The sequence below is a fragment of the Aythya ferina genome (genome assembly GCF_964211825.1).
Source record: "Aythya ferina genome assembly, chromosome: 19".
NCBI lineage: Eukaryota > Metazoa > Chordata > Aves > Anseriformes > Anatidae > Aythya > Aythya ferina.
In genome coordinates this window covers 10,553,121-10,573,772 of record NC_140309.1, presented here as the reverse complement: position 1 = coordinate 10,573,772, position 20,652 = coordinate 10,553,121, and the positions used below count along the sequence as shown (strand labels likewise).

General features: G+C 40.4%; 1 protein-coding gene across 12 annotated transcripts in view; it reads left to right on the top strand.

The window, feature by feature from the left end:
• The window catches only part of BCAS3 (BCAS3 microtubule associated cell migration factor), a 353,584-nt gene that overhangs the window by 159,408 nt on the left and 173,524 nt on the right, over nucleotides 1–20,652 (top strand). For all 12 annotated transcript variants that reach the window (XM_084492825.1, XM_084492820.1, XM_084492814.1 and 9 more), the window contains 3 exons: nucleotides 783–883; nucleotides 4,471–4,667; nucleotides 5,881–5,978. In XM_084492825.1, coding sequence (XP_084348951.1) covers nucleotides 783–883; nucleotides 4,471–4,667; nucleotides 5,881–5,978 — 396 coding nt within the window. The remainder of the gene's footprint in view (nucleotides 1–782; nucleotides 884–4,470; nucleotides 4,668–5,880; nucleotides 5,979–20,652) is intronic.

The window sequence follows — 20,652 nt, the reverse complement described above, 5'->3', positions numbered from 1 at the left end:
ATTACCATAGAGCAATGTAACACTTGAATACAGAATTTGGTGTTTTAGAGGACAGTGAAATAGTCTCAGTATTTAGTCATTGTAGCAAATGAAAATACCAAACTTTGCTCTGTTGTGGATTCTTAACAAATATATTGTTAACTACTGTAACGGAAAGGTGACACTATGATAATGATGCCCTTACAATTGAATTGAAAGAAACATCAAAGCCTAAAAACCAAGTTGCTTATGAAGTCAGCTTTGAATTAACCATGGTAATGTCAAAATGAGAGCGATCTTTCAATTCATGAAGTCTTGGAGTAGTCTGTGTTCAAAGATAGCACCTGTCCCAGTGCCTCAGGATAGCTTTTGTCAGTGTGCAAATTTTCAGCAGTTCAGCAGTTCAAATTTTGCTGAAAAGTTTGCAGAAAAGGCTTACATCACTGACAGTGGCATTTCTCAGTGTTAAATACCTTAAGACAGATGATTGTCATCTGTTCTGGAACTGTTCTATCTGTTCACTTAGTATTTAAGGTTAAAAGAAGAAGAGTCAATTGGGTTATCATAGTAGCTGTATGTATACATTCAGGTTTGAAGAACAAATCTCTTCATCACTTTTGATATCAGTATTTGAGCTCTTCCTGTGCTCCAGCATATCACCACAGATTTAGGGAAATACATATGTTTCTGTACCAATAACTTACTGAAAAATCTTTTTAAAAAAACATTTAAAAATAAATCTGATTTTTTTAATTTTCTTGTGTGTGTGTGTGTGTGTTTCGTTTGTTTTGTTTTCTTCTTAGTGGTTCCACCAGGAAGCCCTGGACCTATCACTCGACATGAGTCGTACGACAGCTTAGCATCTGACCACAGCGGACAAGAAGATGAAGAGTGGCTGTCACAGGTATGCTCTTATGGAACATTCCAGTACAAAAGAGAAACAGTAATAATGTCCACTAGAAATAAAATCTGCAACTTTGCTCAAAATTGAAAGTAAACTCCCAGGGGACCATGGCTATTGCTTTCTGTAAAACTGACTTCACTGACTTAACGCTGTAGGAGTTTGACTGTCTTTATGTTTTATACAATGTATATTAAAAACTATATAAAGCCCCAGTCATTATTGGCACAAGTCACATCCTGGGCAAGTTCAGGGTGAAGTAGGAAGTTTCAGTAGTCCACAGAAATTACCTAACTACCTTCTTCTCCTGACGTGGTCCTCTTCAGACATGGATACAAAAGTGGGCTTGGAAAATAAGGATGCCTTTTCAGTCATGACCTGTGTTATACTCACTGAATTTTGGTGTAAAAATTGTAGATCAACTGGTTTATTTCCTTTTTTTCTTGATTTTCTGTTCCTGCATCCCAGCTGATAATTCCTTTGAGTTATGGCTAGATACAAATACTATGGTGTGTTAAAATAATCCTGCTTGGTGGAATATTTTTATATGAGATTAAGTCTTGGTAATTTTAGCCATCTTGCCTCGTTACAGTCAGTGAAGTTTCTTTTTAAGAACTCAGAAAATGCTTGATGATTCAGCTCAAAGCTTAACTTCAGTTTAAGAATGTAAGTCATTAATAATGCACTGAGAATTAGGTCCTGTTAGAAATAAAAGGCTAGAGAGAAATAAATAAATAAAATTTATGAATGCTTTGGATTTACCAAAGCAATTATAGGTACCTGATACGTGGTTTTCATCCTGACAAAATAGGTGGGTTTCCTTCATTTTAAGGACAATGTTATTATGGGAGTGATGCATTAAATGTGTTGCTGGGGTATGTGGCATCATTTCATGAATATGAAATACTTGTAGATGTGATTTGCTTTTCCTACTGGTACATAAATCATTCACAAAGTTTTCCTAAAATGAGAAGGTGGGTTTCCACATGCACCCCCCTGGGAGTTGCATTCATTGGGGAATCTATTCTTGTAAATCCACTTAACCTGGCCTAAATTTTCTAACATAGCTACACGTTCATGTAACTTGTTGGCTTAATTTGTCTCTGATTTCTCAAAACATAAAGATGGTGAAACTACTGGATCACTGTAGTCAGTGGGGATTTTGTGACTGAGCTTACTGGGGCCAAGATTTCACCTCTAGTAGTCCTTATACTTGTAAAGACTCTCCAGTAGTGTTCGGATAGTTGAGCTTATTTGCCTATTTTGGTGACTTAGTATAGTGGGCAACCTCAGGGAAAAAGAGTGAGGTAAACCTATGTTATGGGGGTTGGTTTATTGCTAATTCTTGGAAGATAAACAATGTCAAAGGAATTAAGACTGCTCAGACTTCATCACATCTATCCCCCCACCAGACTAAATGTAAGGAAAAAAAAAAGTGACATCACTCAGAACACAGATAATTCAGAGATTGCTTCGGGAATGTTTAATTTTTGCTAAGTGAAACGAGTGATGATATCTCTTTTGAGCAGGAAGATGCTAGCATTCTCCAAGCAAGCCACTTTAGATTAAGCCTAAAGTGCAAGTATGTTTTTCAAAATTAAAGTGTTGTTATCAACAGTAACAGCATGCAGTGAAAAAACACTGCCCTTCACTTCAACTTTTCAATTAGAACAGTGGGTAATGTGTGCTGTCAGTGTGAAGTAGATACAATATGTTTGTCCTGCACACAACAGGAGAGTGAATAGGAACATCTGGCCATAGCCTCAGTAAAATTGCAAAGGCATCTGTTTACCTCTCGGCTCTGTGACACTGATGGTTTCAAGCTTAAAATATACAGATTACTTTATCTGTGGCCTAATTTACACTGCTACATAAAAGCTACTTGACTCAGAAACATCTACAGTCGATCTGAGTTACGCTAAGATAAATGTAAAGATGGAAATAGTGCTAAATAGGCTGTGCATTTGTCATTTTACGTTAGCAGAGGACTTAGAACATAATCCAGTGTTTAAAATTGTTTCTTAACGAATTAAGAATCAGTATTAATGCACATATGTAAGAGTAAAGAAAACTGTAAGATGCACTTGCATGTCATAGAGATACAAAAATATATCTTGATGAACTTGCTTACTAAATTACATTCTTTGTGTGAAGCTAATCATTGTTTCAGCAAAAATTTATAGGAATTTAGCAGTCCATTTTTGTCATCTTAAAAATATGAGTTCACCAGAGCTTAATATTTTCATTTCACATTTCCTGCTTCTGATCTTTAAAAGCTGTTTTATTATTTTTTTTAATTGTATTACTGAGGAACGTTGTTTGCTCTTCTATTTACAAGGCTCAATCCTGATCATGTACATTGCTGAAAATGTTACATTCTTAAATTCCCATGGTTGTTTGTATTCCCAGAGTTGACATATTTCAGTCTGTAAAAGTTGGTACTCATGAGTTATAGAGCTATCACCATAAAAAGACATTTTTCAAAAACATTTTGGATGCATTTACTGAAATGTAACTTATTTTCTCAAGTTTATATCTAGTCTCATTGAGAGCCAATACCTAAAGGAAAATCTTAGTATTTGAATTTATTTTTTCTTAGGTACACCCTCTGTATTCTCTGTGCCTTTTGGAAGTAGGCATGGAACTGTGACACTTCTGTCTGTGTTTGTGTGTATATCCACATGTAAACATGCCCACAGATATGTATCTCATATGCACGTATAATATAAAGTACATGTGGTTATTCATGGCAAGCAAACACCCTTAGCTTTGTTTTAATTGTCAGAATTTCAGTTAAATCAGTGTGTCAGCCCTCCTAAGCTCCGTGTTGCACATCCATGCTTGCCTGCCATCAGCATAGTAATGAATGTGACCCGAGGTGCTCAGTGTCTCACGGTGCACTTCGCATTGCTCTCTGTTACAAATCTTGTTGCTTTCCAGCAAGATGGTCTCTGCCAGCAGTTTCCTCGGATATGCCAACAATAATTACGAGCTTTGATTTGAAATACAGTTCGCACTACATACATGTGAAGCGGTGCTGTTTAATGTGTGAACTTTTAGAGAGCAGCCGGAACATAGCTGTAACAGCTTGCTTTTAAAAAGTGTATCCCGTGTCCCAGTCAGGATTGAAGATACTGACAAGAAAATTTGGGGAAAATTAACTTTCAATTCCTCTGTCCACTTCAGGTAGGTGCAGGCAGAACCGTGATCCCCTATTTGCTGCCACAGCAGGAGACGTTTAGCAGTTGAGTTACAGCATGTATTTTGTCATGGCAGAGGGAGGAATGAACAGGACCAGATGAAGGTGGCCAGGATGGACTGACAGCCTCTTGAGCAGTTTTCAGAACTGGGTGCAGTGTCCTAAAGCTGATGGTTCAAGAGCTTTCACAGCTCTTCAAGAAGCTCTTGGCTTTGGCTACAGCATCCTTTCTCTAACAAAGATGTTCTGAAATTCAGTTTTTCCCTGAACTGATGGCACAAAATGCTCTTTTGCTTGAGAACAACAAGATTCTGGGGCTTCAGTGCACTGAAAGAACCACTCAGTGTATTAGGTTGCAGTTTTGTGTTGACCGTTTCCCATATTCCCACAGGTTGAAATAGTGACTCACACCGGGCCTCATCGGCGCCTGTGGATGGGCCCACAGTTCCAGTTCAAAACAATTCATCCCTCTGGCCAAACCACTGTCATTTCATCCAGTTCGTCAGTGCTGCAGTCGCATGGTCCCAGTGACACCCCACAGCCTCTTCTGGACTTCGATACAGATGATCTTGATCTCAATAGTCTCAGGTAAGAATAAGATGAATTTCTGAGCTGTTTCACATTTGTTGTGTGAGTACCTTACCTTATGCTTAAATGAGGCCATCTGTCTAGAACCTGTAATAGTTTTCACCAAGCTTGTCCAGATGAAAGTCTAAGAAAAGCGTATGACTCAACAACAATAAAAATTCATCCAGGCTAAACAGCTTAGATTCCATTTTGCCACCTCTTCCTGTGTAAATTACAATGAAAGATAGTAACAAGTCTGTTCTTTCATTGTAGGTGGCCTTGAAAGGTGGCCTTGCTCACTGTTGTCTTAGCTTCTACAATTCTGCATTACTTAAAAAAATAATTCTCTCAGTCATGAGTAGGAGCGTTGTGCCATGAAGTGGTCAGTATGTTCAAAGAGTAAGGGAGCTTCTGGAATATTGTTCCCCTTCCCCCTTTGTTTTTTATTTTTATTTTTTCCTTTTCATTGCTTCCTTCTTTTTCCCTCCTTTTTCACGTATTTAATTCATCTGTTTTTTGACATTGGCTGATTTGGAATTGGGAAGGGGAGGCCTAGCAGAGTGGGGCTAAACGTGGATTTAAAGTTATGGATAGCAAGCAATTTTGTAGAACTCCTTTATGCACCATTTGTTTCTGTGCCCTGTCCAGTAGCTCTCAAGATTTAACAACATCAACCAATGACCAGTCCCATTAAAAGCGAGCAGGTTGGCCTTGGGCTGAAAATACATGCTTTTAAAATGTGATTTCTCCTTGCATATGATTGTTCCTGCAAGTAAGAATATAAATGTAAAATATGTTATTAAATGATATTTTTATGTTATCCATATGCATACATTAACAGAAAGCAGAAAATTAAAAAATGAATATATATGTATATAAATGAATACATATATATACATGCACAACAAAAGTAGTAGGCATTTACAGATGTACCTCTTCTCCTAAACTGGTAAAGAAATTGTTGCTGTTCAGGAGGAATTTAGGCAGTTTGGATAGGGTGGATTTATTAGGGGGAGGAGGTGGTACTCACATCTGAGACATAATTTAGGGATATTCACATTGTGCATGGTCTTGATCTGTCTGTAGATGGATTATCCATACCTTGGCGCCACAAAGTGAAGGAAAATTGGCAGATTTCAAAATTTGATTGGTTGGCTGTTTCAGGTTTGTGATTTGATTGTAGCCGTCTGAGCAATGATTTTGACCAAGGTGGTAACTGTAACTTATCATTTAGGATTCAGCCAGTTCGTTCAGAACCTGTTAGCATGCCGGGGTCATCACGTCCGGTTTCTGATCGCAGAGGAGTTTCAACAGTGATTGATGCTACCTCAGGTAGAAACACGCTTATTTTTCTGTTTTCTTTGATATTCGAGGCATTCATCAATCTTGTCTTTTTTTTGTCTGGTAGCATGTTTACTAATTAATGCTATATACTTGAAAGGTTATCATTATTTTCAGCTGTGCTGTAGAGTAAGTGCTGTCTTATACAAATATATACTGAAGGCTAAAATAATGATGACTTTTTTCCTCTTACCACTCAAATTTGAAGTCACAGCATTGTCATAAAATATAAACACAATATTTACATGAAGTTTAACATAAGCTGTGGAATGCTAAGAAATGTGTAAGCTAAAAAGCAAAACACTTGCAAATACTAACACTGAAATGCTTTTATTAATGAGTGCCTAAAGCATAGAATATTACAATTCTGTCCCATTTACAAAATACCTTTCATTGAAATGTAATCATAAATGTAATTAATTTCTGTGAATAGTCAAGACAACAGGGTAGTTTAACTAATGTTTGTGTAACAGTCGCATTTTCACTACTCTGCTCTAAAAGAGTGTGTGTAAATTTAATACTACAGTGGTTACGTTAATATCAACATAGTAATATATGTACTATAAAGTTTTCTTCTTTTTTTCTCAGTGCTGGGGTATAGTCTATATAAAGAACCAAAGACAGCAGAGCTTTATATTTTAGTACAGCTGTATAGCGTCTGAAGGTTCCACACAGCAGGATTTTGTCAAATAAAATCTCTCACAAGTAGAATTATTAAACACACAGCATTAGTCAAACAGTCAAGTCAGAGAGGATTTTAATCTTTAGTGATTTGAAAATCCCTGGAGACTGCTGATTGGATTGAGGTTAAACTGTAAAAGGAGACTGTAACACATACAGAAAGTGATTTCTGAAGGTTGTTTTAAAGAGAGTTAAAATAAAAGCTCCTGTTCCAGACTCTGTTTGCTATAGTTATAAATTCTGAGTCCAAGATACTATATTGTTTGCCAAATTAATTTATTTGGGTATTAGAGGATACTTCTCAGGTCTGTTTATATCTGAGTTCAGTAATAACTACATTTACTTTGGGTATTGAGGATTGTCATTCTAAATTCCATTTTCAAATATTTAAAACTTGCTAAATTAATTCACATTGAGCTTAGACAGACATCTGATGCTGGTTACTTAAAGGGAATTGTATTTGTTTTAGTATATGTGAATATAATTTTGAAAATAATTATTTGACATATAAGAAATTATAAATGCATCAGTTATGATTTTTTTTTGGACTAGTTCATCCCTGTCTATTACCCCTAGAAGTTACAAGCTGGAATCACAGGAGTGCTTCTGTCTGTGTATCTGACACTTCAGATTCAGACTGATTAATGGCATAGTTGTTCTTCGCTATCAGTGTGACTGTGCCAGCTGATACAGATAGAGACATCTAGGTTATCAGGGTGGGGGATTCTTTGTATTTTTTTCCTTGAGTGTGAATGGAGCAGTACAGTTCCCTGTAGCAGGGATACATATTAATTGTGGTATACAACTGTTCTGTAACTGTGCTGTGTTCTGAAACTGTTTTGCTCCAACGACACTAGAAGCAATAAACCACATAGGACCATACCTCTTCTATGCTAAACAACCCTTCGTATAGTATAGATGGGGCCTTAAAGTGAAATGGCTCATATGAATGTGATGAAGCTCTATTGGTAATGCATTTAACATGTGTGTCCATATTAAAATTGCCAAAGTCAATTGTATACATTGTTATGACACTAAAAATATATTTACTGTACAGCAGTGACTCAATTTTATTGTAACACCTCATAAGTTTCTTATAAACAATACATGGATTTTGTTAGAGACATGCTGATAGCAGTATTTTATTTAACTTCACTGCCAGGCAGTTTGGATTTGAATTGATTTTTGATTCAGGGACTTTAGCATCTATTTGCAGTTTTCATATTGCCTGGTTCTTAGTCCTTTCCCATGCAGAAAGCATTGGTCTGTGTTAAGGATAGACATGCCAGGTTATGTGAGATGGTACAGGCACGTGAATTCTGCTACGGAGTAGAAGAGACGCAAGAAAAAATGTGCAGTGTTTTTTGAAATTTTATGTGATTCTTGTAACAGAGCCCAACAACAGAAAGAAGAGCACATTAGATTGCTTTCTTTTCTTCCTACCTTTGAGATGTGTGGAAAACTACATTAAGCTCAGCTGTGCATGGAAAGGTTTATTTTAAATGTTCATGTGCAACATTGCATATTTTATATTATAGCTCACTACTGTAAATATTCTCATTTCCTGCTATTACCAAGGCATGCCCTAAGTGGCTTGCATTCTTTATGGAAAACAAATTTATTGGAAAATACGTTTTTAGGTTGGAAGGATTTTTTTTTTTTAAGTAGGTCATAAATTTTTACTACCTAAGCTGAACCAGGAAGTGATTCTTCAGTTATGACCCATGCATTTGAGTCTGTTGCACTTTATGAAGATGCTTATCTGGCTGTTTGATTGCCTGTTGCTTAGAGATAGAACCAGCGTGGCGCCTCTCCTTATCTAACTCCATCACTTGTTCTTCCTACCAAAAGATTTCAAGTACATGTTTATCATCTTTAATTATTCTTCTGCCATTCTTTATAGCTTCCTTCCTTCTCCCCCGTTGGTGACAACTCTGTCGTTGCATTTAATAAGATATTTGTACATTTTTTCAAATGTGATTTTACATGTGTCCATAAAACTGTGGCATACTAACAACAATATACTCTCACAAGGTCATTTGAAAAAACCTCCATTTTAAAAAAAGTGAAGAACTCAAATACTTCTGTCAATCATGACAATTTGCAATAGCATTTTCAGGGTAATGGCACTCATCTATAAAGACTACATGGATACATCAGAAAAAAAAAAGGTAGATTTCAATATAATTATCTAAATCGTACTTACAATTCTTCTAAGATAATCTTCCCTGTGTGTTTTTTTTTTTTTTTTTTTAATTAAATCTTTAAGAAAAGTTTGCAAAAATGTAGTCACCTAAAGTTACTGGACATTTGTTCTTCAATGCACACACTTCAGTCATACGCATCATAGAGAGAATGTACCCTCAAGGATTAAATTAACTGTAATTCCAGATGCTGCTCCAGATTCACAGTAAGAAATGTTAAAGGGACAACATTGGGTTTAAAGCATTATAACGCAGGAAGCTTTAATATACACCAAAAGAAAGACTTGTCTGCATAGCAAATAAATGCTTAATGTGTATGGTAAGCAGGCACGTGCACTCGTGTGTCTGTTTCCATCCTTGCTGAAGATATGCTGAGGCTATTGGCGTATTGCATCAGGTTTAACAAAGGTGAGGTGGGAATACAGAGATCACAGATAGAAATTTTGTGGCTGCAGACAGCTGGCTAGATGGGAGAGGCTTTCAGTCAGGTTGCATTTAAGACTTCATTAGACAACAGGTGCAAGAGAAGCCTTTTAAGTGCCCCATCTGCAAGAGATGCTGCAGCTGAAGGTCACACTCTTTATGCAACTAAACCAATGAACCCTGAGAGAGAAATCAGTACGGCAACACAAAATGTGTATTTCAGAATGACCTGGCTCTATTTCAGATGAGTGTTCTACAGGCATGACTTAAAAACCTTATATTACCTGTATGCATTGAATGCTGTTCCTTTCCTTGGTGTGACTAGAATTAGATAAGTTTTTGCATATTGAGGGTATCTAAAACATAATGGAAACTAATCTAGAAAGCAGAAGCATTGCCTAGACATGTAATTGAATATTACCAGTGATGAATGAGGCACTTTTCTGAGTTTTACACTATAACCTATAGGGGAATAATGTGTGTCATATACACCAGAAAAATCAGAACGGATAGAACCCTGCTAATAATAAATAATGGAGAAATTAAAGGGGTGCAGCGGGCTAAGGTATCTGCACAGAACAACAAATCTAGACTTTCAGAAATAGAAAACTGCTAGAGAAAGGGTGATCAGGACCTGCAACAAAATCCTAAATCTGGTCACACAACTGCACATTTTTTAGGGCAAACATTTCACTTAAACTGCAACAGATGTGTTGAAGGATTCAGGTATGCTCAGTCATACCTGTAAATGCAGCCCTGCTTTGTTAAAAACCGTGCAAACCTGTGTGTGGTTATTAAATACCCTGCTTATTCCCTCACGCAAAGAGGTTTTTGATAGTTACTCCTCAGTCAAGTAATGATTCGGTTGCATTGTCAGCTGAGTAGAAAAACATTGACAAAGAAGAAGCTGTCTGATGGCTCCTCTGCATCAACCTTTTCCTTCCCTACTCAGAGTGAGTTCTCTGTTTCTGTCTTGATTTGCACAAATACAGAAGTTAGGGCAAGAAAACTTTCAATGAATGAAATTGTAGAAGAAAAAGATCCTGAGTGTTTTGTTTTTTTCTTTGGATTGTGCATGGGGCAAGGGGAACGTTTTATGTTTTCTTAAACCTGGCACGCGCTGTGCTTCTTAGGGATGCACGCATCATTTTTTAATGAAGATTGTTTATTGCTGTTGCATGAAGCATTGACAATACTGAGCTCTCTTCTGGTTACCTCAATCAATGCCCTCTTAAAGTTGGCTTGTAATTTAGTACTTCCCTTTTCTTTTCTTTGTGACTGGCTGGCCATGGATGGGTAGCTTGGTGCCTGCAGAGGGTTTAATGAACAGAAGAACTGACTTGGGGCTTGGGTTTTGTGGGGGTGGGAGGTTGCCTCACCTCCCTTCCCTCTGCCTGTAAAGGATCTTTTATTGTTCATCACCACACCTGTGAGATAGGGACCATGGGACAAATTCTTACTGTCCAGCAATGCTCTCACTCGGAATTTAATAAACACTTCTGCTGTCACACCTTAAACCATCTGAGCTCTTTTCTGTTGTACGTGCGATCAAATATTTATTCCCAAATGCTGTACACCAGAAAGTGCTGCCTCGGAGTAGCGGAGATCAGTTATTCAGGTAGTAAAGATGTGTGAATGCAGCTGGCAGATGAAGTCACCAACATTATGAATTCCCAGGCTGTCCTTATTGCCACAGGCAGTAACTGACAGGCCTGAGCGCTCGCTGGTTTCCCGTTACGGGCGCTGGTAGGGCCCGAGGAGTCCTGGCGTCACGGATACCTGAGCTGCCCTGCTTGAGTGGAGCCGGCCGGGGCTGCAGGGTGCTCCTGTGGAGAGATGTAATCAATACAGTCTGGAGTCCTTGACCTGAACCTGTAATTACCTGGACGGCATAAAGGTAGTTTGTTGTTGCAGATAGCGATTGCACTCCGATCCTCTGAGTATAATGCCGAGCTTTGAAGCCAAGGAAGAGATTTGGCCCTCGGTCTATTCTTCACAGCAGCCAGGGTTTTAATAATGGTCGGATAACAAGCTGCTCTTAGAGGGCATCACCTGCTTGGTGACGGCAAAAAGACATACCCAGCCCTGGTGTTTTCTACTTCTACCTTCTGTCAGTTTAAATTTAAACGAGTTGAAGTTGTGATTCTTTCCTGTAACAACTTCCAAGCAAATTCCATTAATATACCTATTTAAAACACTTATTACGTTACTTATTTGAAAAATGTTTTTGGTAGTATTTCCGGGCTAATGATAACGTGTGGGATATACTCAGCTGTTTTTTTAGTGATGAGTTATCGCACACTTGCATGTGCTCCCTCCATCTTACTTGTGTGTCTAACAAAATAATTGCTCGTGTATGTGTTTGTGAGCCACACAGTACAAAATTCTGGTACCTAGAGTTTTCTCAACTTGAACTAGTTTATCTAATTTGAGAAAATGTTATCTGATGATTTCTGAAGAGGGCCTGAAGACAGAAATGACTTCAGCAGGCTCTGAGATGCCAATGCAGTATACATGATTACATCTCGAAACAGCTATGCCCTATAGACTACAAAGATGTGAAGAGAAACTAAAATGACCTGACACTACTGGCTGGGCACTTGGTGCTGGATCATTGCCTGGCTTGGGAAAAGACTCAGCTGCAGGGAAACATGGAGTAGCATTAATGTCTTGAAACACTGGTGGGTGTTTTCTGGAGGCAGGAGAAGTATGCTGAAGAGGAAGTGCATGGGTCAGTGACAGAACGGCAGCAGAATCAATCTGCAGTGATTTATTTTTGCCTCCCTATAATGGTGGTAGCTGGGTTAGCCTGTCAGCTCTGGAGTTAACAGAATGTGGTCATGTGGGGCTCTCAAGCCTGGCACCCTGCAGGTGATGAAGGGGACTTCTTCCTCATCCCAGTTTGCCTCTGGTTTAGCTGAGGAAGCTGGTAGCAGTTGAAGGAATTCAGCTTTTCTCAGGTGGTTGTTCTTTGACGTGTCTGTGCCCATTAGCTTAAAAAAAAAAAAAAAAAAAGAGAGAGAGAGAGAGAAGAAAAAGGCATTACATTCAAGTTAATTTCACAGACACAAGTGAAAATCAAAATCCAGCAATTTCTAGACATTTTTGTGTTAGGTTCAATCTGACTGTAAGCAATGTAAATTACTCAAGGTGCTCACAATCATTGCTCACCTTCTTCATCTCGCTAATGTGGTTTTTGGTAACCCACAGGATTCTGCCAAACAATAACAGCAGCAGTTTCCACGTTGACATCATAGCTAGGTGACAGCATAACCGTGACCTCAGCAATGTAATATCAAAATACCAGATAATGAGATTTTTCTTCAGATATGGAGGTTAGTCACAGGGAGGGCTCCAGGGAATACGTTAATGGTCATTGGTGCAGCCCCCAGTTGCTCAGACAGTTGTTCTCATGTCACACAACCCACTTGACGCGTGTACCAGTGGTCCATTAATGCAGACAGTGGAGTGTCTTATTGCTTAAGTGTTACATACTAACTTCCAGCTGGGAAAGCCACCTTCAGTTCACATAATGGCTTGTCAGCTGAAAAATAGCAGTGTGCTAGGGCATGGTCTGTTCCAAGCATATAAATGTCTCCTGTTTATCTGTGGGGAAAAAGTCCGTAACTCACGGCAGTGTTCTGCATATCAGGAGCTCATTCTGAATATAAGATTGTCTTGTGTACCCTTTTATTGTCCTTCATTAGCAGTTGTTGTTAATGTTTTGCATAGATAGCTTTAAAGCTCAGAATAAGTGGAAAGTGTTGATTCTAATCATATCTGACACCACAATCTTCTGTGGAACAACACATGAGCTGAGATTCCCGATGGGCTCCTGTAGGATACAATATTTATTATAGCTTGAGATCTGAGAGCTCCTAGCTACTGTTAAACTTACAAGAGATCCAGAAACCTCGGTGTCTGTACTTGTATTTTTATGGATTGCACAGAAATAACGCACTGTGCACTATTTGCAAAGAAGCATGTTCATTGACATGTTCCTTTTATACGGTACTTAAAGGAATCATTTTATGAATCTTAATATTTTTGTAAGCTGGTATTATATGCTCATCTATTAATCTAGACTGTTTGAAATGTTCTAAAAGTGTTATTAGATGTGCAAGTTAAAGGATGAATGTTTGAACACCCACTTGCACATGAATTTTAAAGTCAGTATTTTTCAGGCAAAGCTCTCATTTAGAAAGTTTTCCAGTTTATGCTAAGGAGATGTCCCTATTTAACAATTCCCTAAATTAGGCCACCCTTCGTAGTTTTTGCTCACTGTTTTCCATGTTTGCTATGAAAAACCTCTAAATGTGCTTCATTATTTCTTGTTTCATCTTCTCTGGTCTGGACCGTCGTCTCTGTCAGACACTTAGTTTGTCACCCTGCTGATTGCTTGCTAGTTCTGGGCCTCTTGAGACCCTGCAAGTTGTCCTCCCCTGCTTTCAGGAACTGTTCCAGCCCTTGTCCTCAGGGCCCTGTGGGCTGTTCCTTTTGTCTTTCAGCTTCCTCCTGCCTGCCAAATACCCAGGAGGTTTGATGTCCACAGCCCGGGAGCACAGCAACCACCTTAATACTGTATTGGTTGTGATAGCTTCTTCCGAACAATGAGATCTGTAGGTGTCAAACTGGGCATGAAGCAGTCTTGAAGAATGTTTTTTGTTTATTTTTTAAAGATGCTTGGAAGTGGTGGGGCATCTACTAAGCAATATCTCCTGGTTTCATAATGAATCATTTTTTAAATTTCCCTCTTCATTATCAGATAAAAATAGCTTAAAAAAAAAAGGTGTCCTGGCATGTTTATTTTTTTCCCAAGTTAGATGATAATGCTATATTTTAAATCAAAATCAGCCTCCCCAAAAGAAGGAGAAACTGAGGAAGAGGAGGTAAGCTGCTCTGGCTGTGCAGCCAGTGAGCTCTCAGCTGTGCACTTACGGGCTTGGCCTCCAGTGTTGTACCAGAAAGCACTTGCAATATCATCACAGTAACGAACAGCACATTTGTACAATGTCTGTCTGTTTCTCCAAAGAAATGAAGGGCTAGATATTCCTGAGTAAACCTAACCTCCCTTAAATCTCTGATTTTCTTCTCACTTGTATTCCTTCATACTGCAGATAACATTATAATATTTATAGAATCATTAAATAATGCGAGCTGGAGAAAACTGTGTTCATCTGGTTCAACCCAGTGCTCACGGTGCAAAAACTACACAAGCTCTCTACAAAGACTCTTTACCCTGAGTATATCTGGTTCTCTACTGAAGTGGCTTTAAACAAGAGCACCAGTCCTCACATGTTTTTTCTTAGCGTATTGTCAGCATATGCACCTATTTTCACCATTGTTAATCCAAACCCAGCATGTTTTAGCTATTGTTCATTCAAGTGTAATATTGATGAGGGAGCAGAAGTGTGGGTTTAGGTAGATGTCACATAAAACTGAACTATGTGGCATGATAAATTAGCCAGGCATTTGATGTGTTTTTAAGGTGGAGTTTGATCCTTTGAGGATGTGTTAATCACTGCCTTCTCACTCAGGCTCCTCACTGAAGTAGGGATGTCCTCAGCTGGAAATATTTACAGCTAGGTTGAAGTACAGTCTGCTGGTACTTACTTGTGTGTGTTTTATTGTCTCAGTAAAGTAAGGGGTAAAAAAAAAAAAAGAAAAAAAAAAGATGGAAAATATGTTGTTTTTCTTAATTATCCAATCCCGTGAAATAGCCGTCGGCTTGCAGTTGCCTTTGCTCCTCCCCCTGCCTTGGACTCCATCCCTGGCCTGATCCCAGGCAGTTTTTAATAGCGCTTTATCTGCTGCTTGTGCTGCTTTTAACTTTCACTTTTTATTAGAACCAAAGCTAAATTGGGTGCTAGCACTGGAGCTGTGGGTGGAGCGCTGCGAGGAGCCAAGGCTGGTGCCAGCGAGCGGTGGCCGCAGAGCAGCTGCGGGGGCAAGTGGTGGTGGGAGCGGGGTGGCAGGGGCCCAATTGTCCCTGTCCTCCTCCACCCGTTCCATCTGCAGGTCCAGAGCTGCTGCTGGTGCCCCCAGCCAGGGAGCTGCACACAGGAGCATCGTGGTCTTATGCTGCTGAGCACTGGGACAGCCTGCCTGGGGCTCGCCTCCTTCCAGAAAGAATTCAGTCTGAGGGAGCACGTAAAGCCGAGCACTTCGCGTACAAAACCACAGAAACCGTACGGTGCTGTTCCCCTTGTAAAGGTGAAAACAAGCAGGTCACAGTCAGTAAATGACAGAAAGCAGACTTGGGATTATTCACATCATTAGCACAGGATTTCTCCAGATAAGAGAAGTGGTATATGAGCCTCTCTTGCCCTGAGGCTGTCTTTGGTTTACTGCACAGGGCGTGGTCCTTTAAAATGGAGCAAGAACAGGGAAAAGAAAAAGGTGGTAATATGACTAACATATGGTTTTTGCTGGAGTTTGGCCACAGATTTAAGGCCTCAGAGAGGATTCCTGGGGCCTTCGTATGCTATCCCAAAACCAACACAAAAGCCTTTCCAAATACATTTTATAAGCTCTGTGATTGTAATAGCCCTACCAAAAATCCCATGTCCCCAGGTCAAGAGGGGTCCAGGCCCTTCTTTTCTGAAACCCCTGGCTTGCCAAGTCTCTTGCCTGGTATTTCCCTCCAGCAGTGGGCAACCGTTTGTGCTGCCTGTGCCGGGTGCATGGTGCAGCTTCAACCGTCGGGGCATCCAGCACAGCTGCTTTCCCTTGAGCTCACATCTGCTGCTAGCGAGCGGGGCCTACATGCGATCACTTGCCTGGGCTTTTGTCCCAGATGCGGCTGGCCCTGGCTGCGTGCAACCCACCTGTATTTCTGTGCAATTCACAGAATTTGCTAGGCTTTGGCACGGAGGCCGAAGGCTTGCTCGCGAGTATCTGGTTGGGTTTGAACATTCGTTTTGGTGACCGGCTGCTGTCATTGTCTCTTGTCTTACTTTTCCTTTGCGCTGAGTTATAGTGCCATTAACGGGAGAAATGCAGTGCAGGAAATGCAGACTCTGCAGTTCACAGCCTCTCCTCTTGTTAGGACTCTTCGGAGTGGTTTCTAGTCCTGACAATACCACTCCAGGAAGGGCAGCCTCTGGAAAGATAGAAGCAGCAGAAGCAGCGGATGTAGTAAAGATCTTGTTAGCTCTTTGCTAGCAGGACATTAACTGAATTTGCATTACCTGAATAATTACCTCTTTAGGTTTTGACCTGTATTGTTTACAGCATGAATGGTGAGCAAATCACTGCGTGTTATGCTGCCTGACCATCGGTTAAAATATGCTTTAAAAGTAAGTGTAACGTTCTCTTTATCATGGTCGACCGTCAGATTCAGGAATTGACCACAAGACACAATCCTCTGCAAGGCTGTTCATGTTCTTTGTGGATTTCTTTTTAACAAACTGAAGATTGCCACAAGTTTGGAGACCAAATGGGATGCTGCTCTGCTAGTCTTTGGTTTATTTGTTCCTTACAAACAAACAAACAAAACCCAGCAACAAACAGTATAGAGTGAAACACTTACATGGAAGCACATTTTACCACTGAAGTTAGATAAAAAATTCACTATATCATAAGCGGACCATTTCCCCCTTGATTTGTGTCCAAAATATGAGGAAAAGCATTGCAGATGCATTATGCATTTTACAAAAGAACATATGCACGCATTTAAATCATTTACATTTCATCTTCGCTTTCTCTTATTTTTAACCCATATTATAGTGAATGACAGCATGTTTGGAAAACCGAGGTTGAAAGCAAAGTTTAAACTTTCATGCACAATAAGCTAAACTGCAAGCAGTGCTTCATTATTTCATGATTTTATTTCAAAGTTTTGCTGATGCCTTTTCCTTTCTCTCCACTGAAATGTGACCGAAACTTTGGGAATCTGTGGCTTGTGAGAAAAGCTCATAGTGCGGGTGGTGCATGCTAGTCTTGCAGTGCCTGTGAATAAAGAGCCCATCCTCACTGAAACAGGTCCTCGGGAAAATGCTTAGCCACATACCTGAAGATGTTCTGAATCGAGGCTTAATGAGACTGTTAATTGATTGTTAGCATCCAATACTGCTCCTGCTATAAAATCCTTTTCAATGGGGGTGAGGAGGGCTGTGCAAACACAGCTCTGTGATGCAGTACCCCACCATAACTCCTTCTCTGTGCTGCCCTGCTGTGTGTTAAAACGACAGCTTCTAACCGATCAGCTTACATAGCTGGTAGTTGAGAAAGAATTTGAATCACGGGCACGATGTTTTGTTTAATGTCATGGGCAGGCACCGCTTCCCTCATTGCTGGGAGTGGGCAAATAAAATCCAGCTTTATTGGCCTAGTTGTAGCCTTTTAATCACACTTCAGTGAAAGATTGTGCATGCCATGAAGTGCTGAACGTGTGCTCTAAAGTGATGTAATGTGAATCAAGTGCAATGATACGTCGGCTGTGTGGCAGCCTTGAGGCAGGTGAGGGTGCTCACACTGAGGGCTCGGTCTCTTCCCTGGGCCCTGCCCGTGCCTGGCTCCCCACGGAGCTGCCGGCAGCCCCGGCGTGGGGAACTCCAGCTCCAGTGGTGACAAGACCACAGGGCCGAGCCCCGAGTTAGCTCTGCGTGGAGCCAGCTACAGTTTATTAGCTTAGGCTCCGTGCCACGCAGAGCCAGATAAACTGCTTGCAGACATCGCAGGCCCTCGGTCAGCGTAGCTGAGCTTGAGCCTGTTCCTGTGTGGTAACCGTGTGGGACTCGGCATGGTTTGGTGGGAGTCTGACACATGCAGAGGCTGCAGGATTTGTTTGTAAATGTAGATTTGAGAGTTAGATATTTGCACATTCCTCTCAGAGCTCAAAAGACAGAACTACTCCTCGTCCCTGACAGCTTGTAGACGTTTTTCCTCATTGTCTCCACCATCTAGACTCTCTGTAAGAGTTAAATCCAGAGTTGTTCATTTATTTAACTAGCAAAGGATTGACCTGTAATTGCAGAAATAATGTGAAGGAGCTGTAACTTGTATGTCCATCCTTCCATACTGAAAGCCAAGACAAGAAAGTAAGGGGGTTACAAAAATATTGTTGATACCGAAGCAAATATATAGCTGGAGAACATATGCTTTGGTTTTACATTTCTGCCTCTAAAAGGTGACATGTCCCGTGTTTGTCATTTAATTTAACATTCTATATATTTTTAAACGGCTGTATGATTTGAAATCTCCAGATGCAATGCTTTATGCTAAGTGAGGTTGACAGTTCAGTGATGTGGAAGGCCATTATCTCACCTTTGTGCTTCTAAACTATAGCCACTTGCCTTTGCCTGCTCATAATGCATTTACTGCCTTGCAGCATAGGAATTTTTAACACCTATTGAAAGCATTAATTAGGTATGCCATACTGATGAGCTCTTCTAAGATGAGCAAAAAGCAAGAACTGATGCTGCTCTTCAAGTTTGGATTTCTCCTATTGCTTGTACTGGGGATTAAGTAAGTGGCTGATGAACTCCAGTAATTAATCCAGACTGGAATACCCTATTACATCTTGCTGTAATCTGACATTTTGCATTGAGCAATAATGATTTGTATTAGTTATCTTGGACTGAGGTGGTGTCTTTAATGTGCCCCTGCGAAGCACATGTAAGGTGGTCATGTGCCAGCAGCAGCCTGCTGAGATTTTCTGCAGGTGATGGAGACAATGGAGAGAACACAGGCTTCCAAACCACACAATGGCAAGACCACGGGATTTTCACACGTATAGTGGAGTGATTTCCCTAAAATCTGCGGTCACTCTTGCTATGGTTAATGTATGGTTTAGTTTCAAAAAGTGATTTTAAGATAAAATAATACCATTGTAGAGGTTTATCTTGAGGTTAATTTACTCAAAGCTGCTACTCCAATTTTGAAGTAGGTTTAGTGACACTGTACGTTCTCGTCCAATGTTTAATTATTAGTGAAAGGGATTTATGTGTTTTCACAGACATCTTTAATGCGAAAGTGTCTGCACAAAGCCATAGCAGCTAAGAATGTAAAGTTAAAAAAAAATGTTCTAAGAGGTTCCATTGTGATGTTTGGGGACTGAAACAATCCCATTCCCACAAACTGACATACCCGTAAGAGGATACAAGTTCCATCTGTCTTGTGCCTTCAGAGGGAAGTTGGTTTCCTATCTCCAGGTTATCATGGAATGATCTCCCAGGAGCAGGAGTACTCCCATGGACAGGAGTGGCTGGGCAGGCAGCGTACGATACGACTGCATGCTGTGCTGACCAGGCACAGGCTGGCAGGGGGCAGAAGCAGCTTCCCTGCCCTCTGGTCTCCCAGCTAGCTGTGAGCTGGGCTCTCTGGCACATGAGGAGCGGTGGCCCTGCAGCTCGCTGCCTTCTTCCTGGCAGCTGTGTCTGCTCCCAGCCGAGACGCTGGGTGTGCTTTGATAAAACAGCTCTGAATAGCTTTATCTCGCTACCAACTGGAGCTGTCTGTAGACCAAAGCACGAAAATTCAGACTTTTATATCCTATTTCTGTTGTCCTGAGTCAGCAGGTCTCCTATCGAATCATTTTTCTATAAACTTGGAAAATGGATAGTCATTACTTGGCCTGTTAAAGTTCAGTAATACAAGAATAAGTCATAAATATGTCACTTGTATCTTAAAACCTAGCCGGCTAGAAACTCTCCCTCTTGTCTAGTCTGGCCTCCAGTGCCTTTGATCACCGTTTTCTCCTCTTTCTCAGTACCACAGCTAACTTCTTAGTTTTCCACTTTTTCCTTTGCCATTGTGACAGTGTTCTGCTGCAGATTACAGCTGTGCTTAGGCACCATAAGGTTTATATGATTAGTCAGCATTTGGTTTCCATATATAGCAAAAGTACGTCTGGAGAAAATATTCTTATACATATTTCCAGGGAGTAGGATCAAAGAGCTCTCTAGGTTCTCAATTTTAATTTATCTCTTCATGCTTGCTGTATAAGGAACATCAAAAAGAATCCGTGTTTGCGGGAGGGAAGGGAGCCCTTTGCTGTGTAGCTTTGGGAGCACCATTCATCCAGGCCGGCTTCAAACCCTGGCCTTTCTTCCTCCACAGCATTGCTGAGACGTGAACTTTTGGTTTCATGCCTACATGTTTCTATACAGGCATGACTCCTTTCATTTCTTGAATCCTGTGACCTTTCCCGTTCTTGTTTCCTTGATACTCCAAACTACCCCTCGGCTCCTTGGGCCCCGACTGCAGCTGCTGAGCTCATCTTCCCCCTTGGTCACAGCACGCAGCATTTCCCAGAGCTCTCAATCCCTGCATCGGCTCCTTTTCTGCCATAACACGTGCCAGGTCCGTATGGTTACATCTAATCCTTTGTTCCTGTCTCATCTTTGTAATCTCAG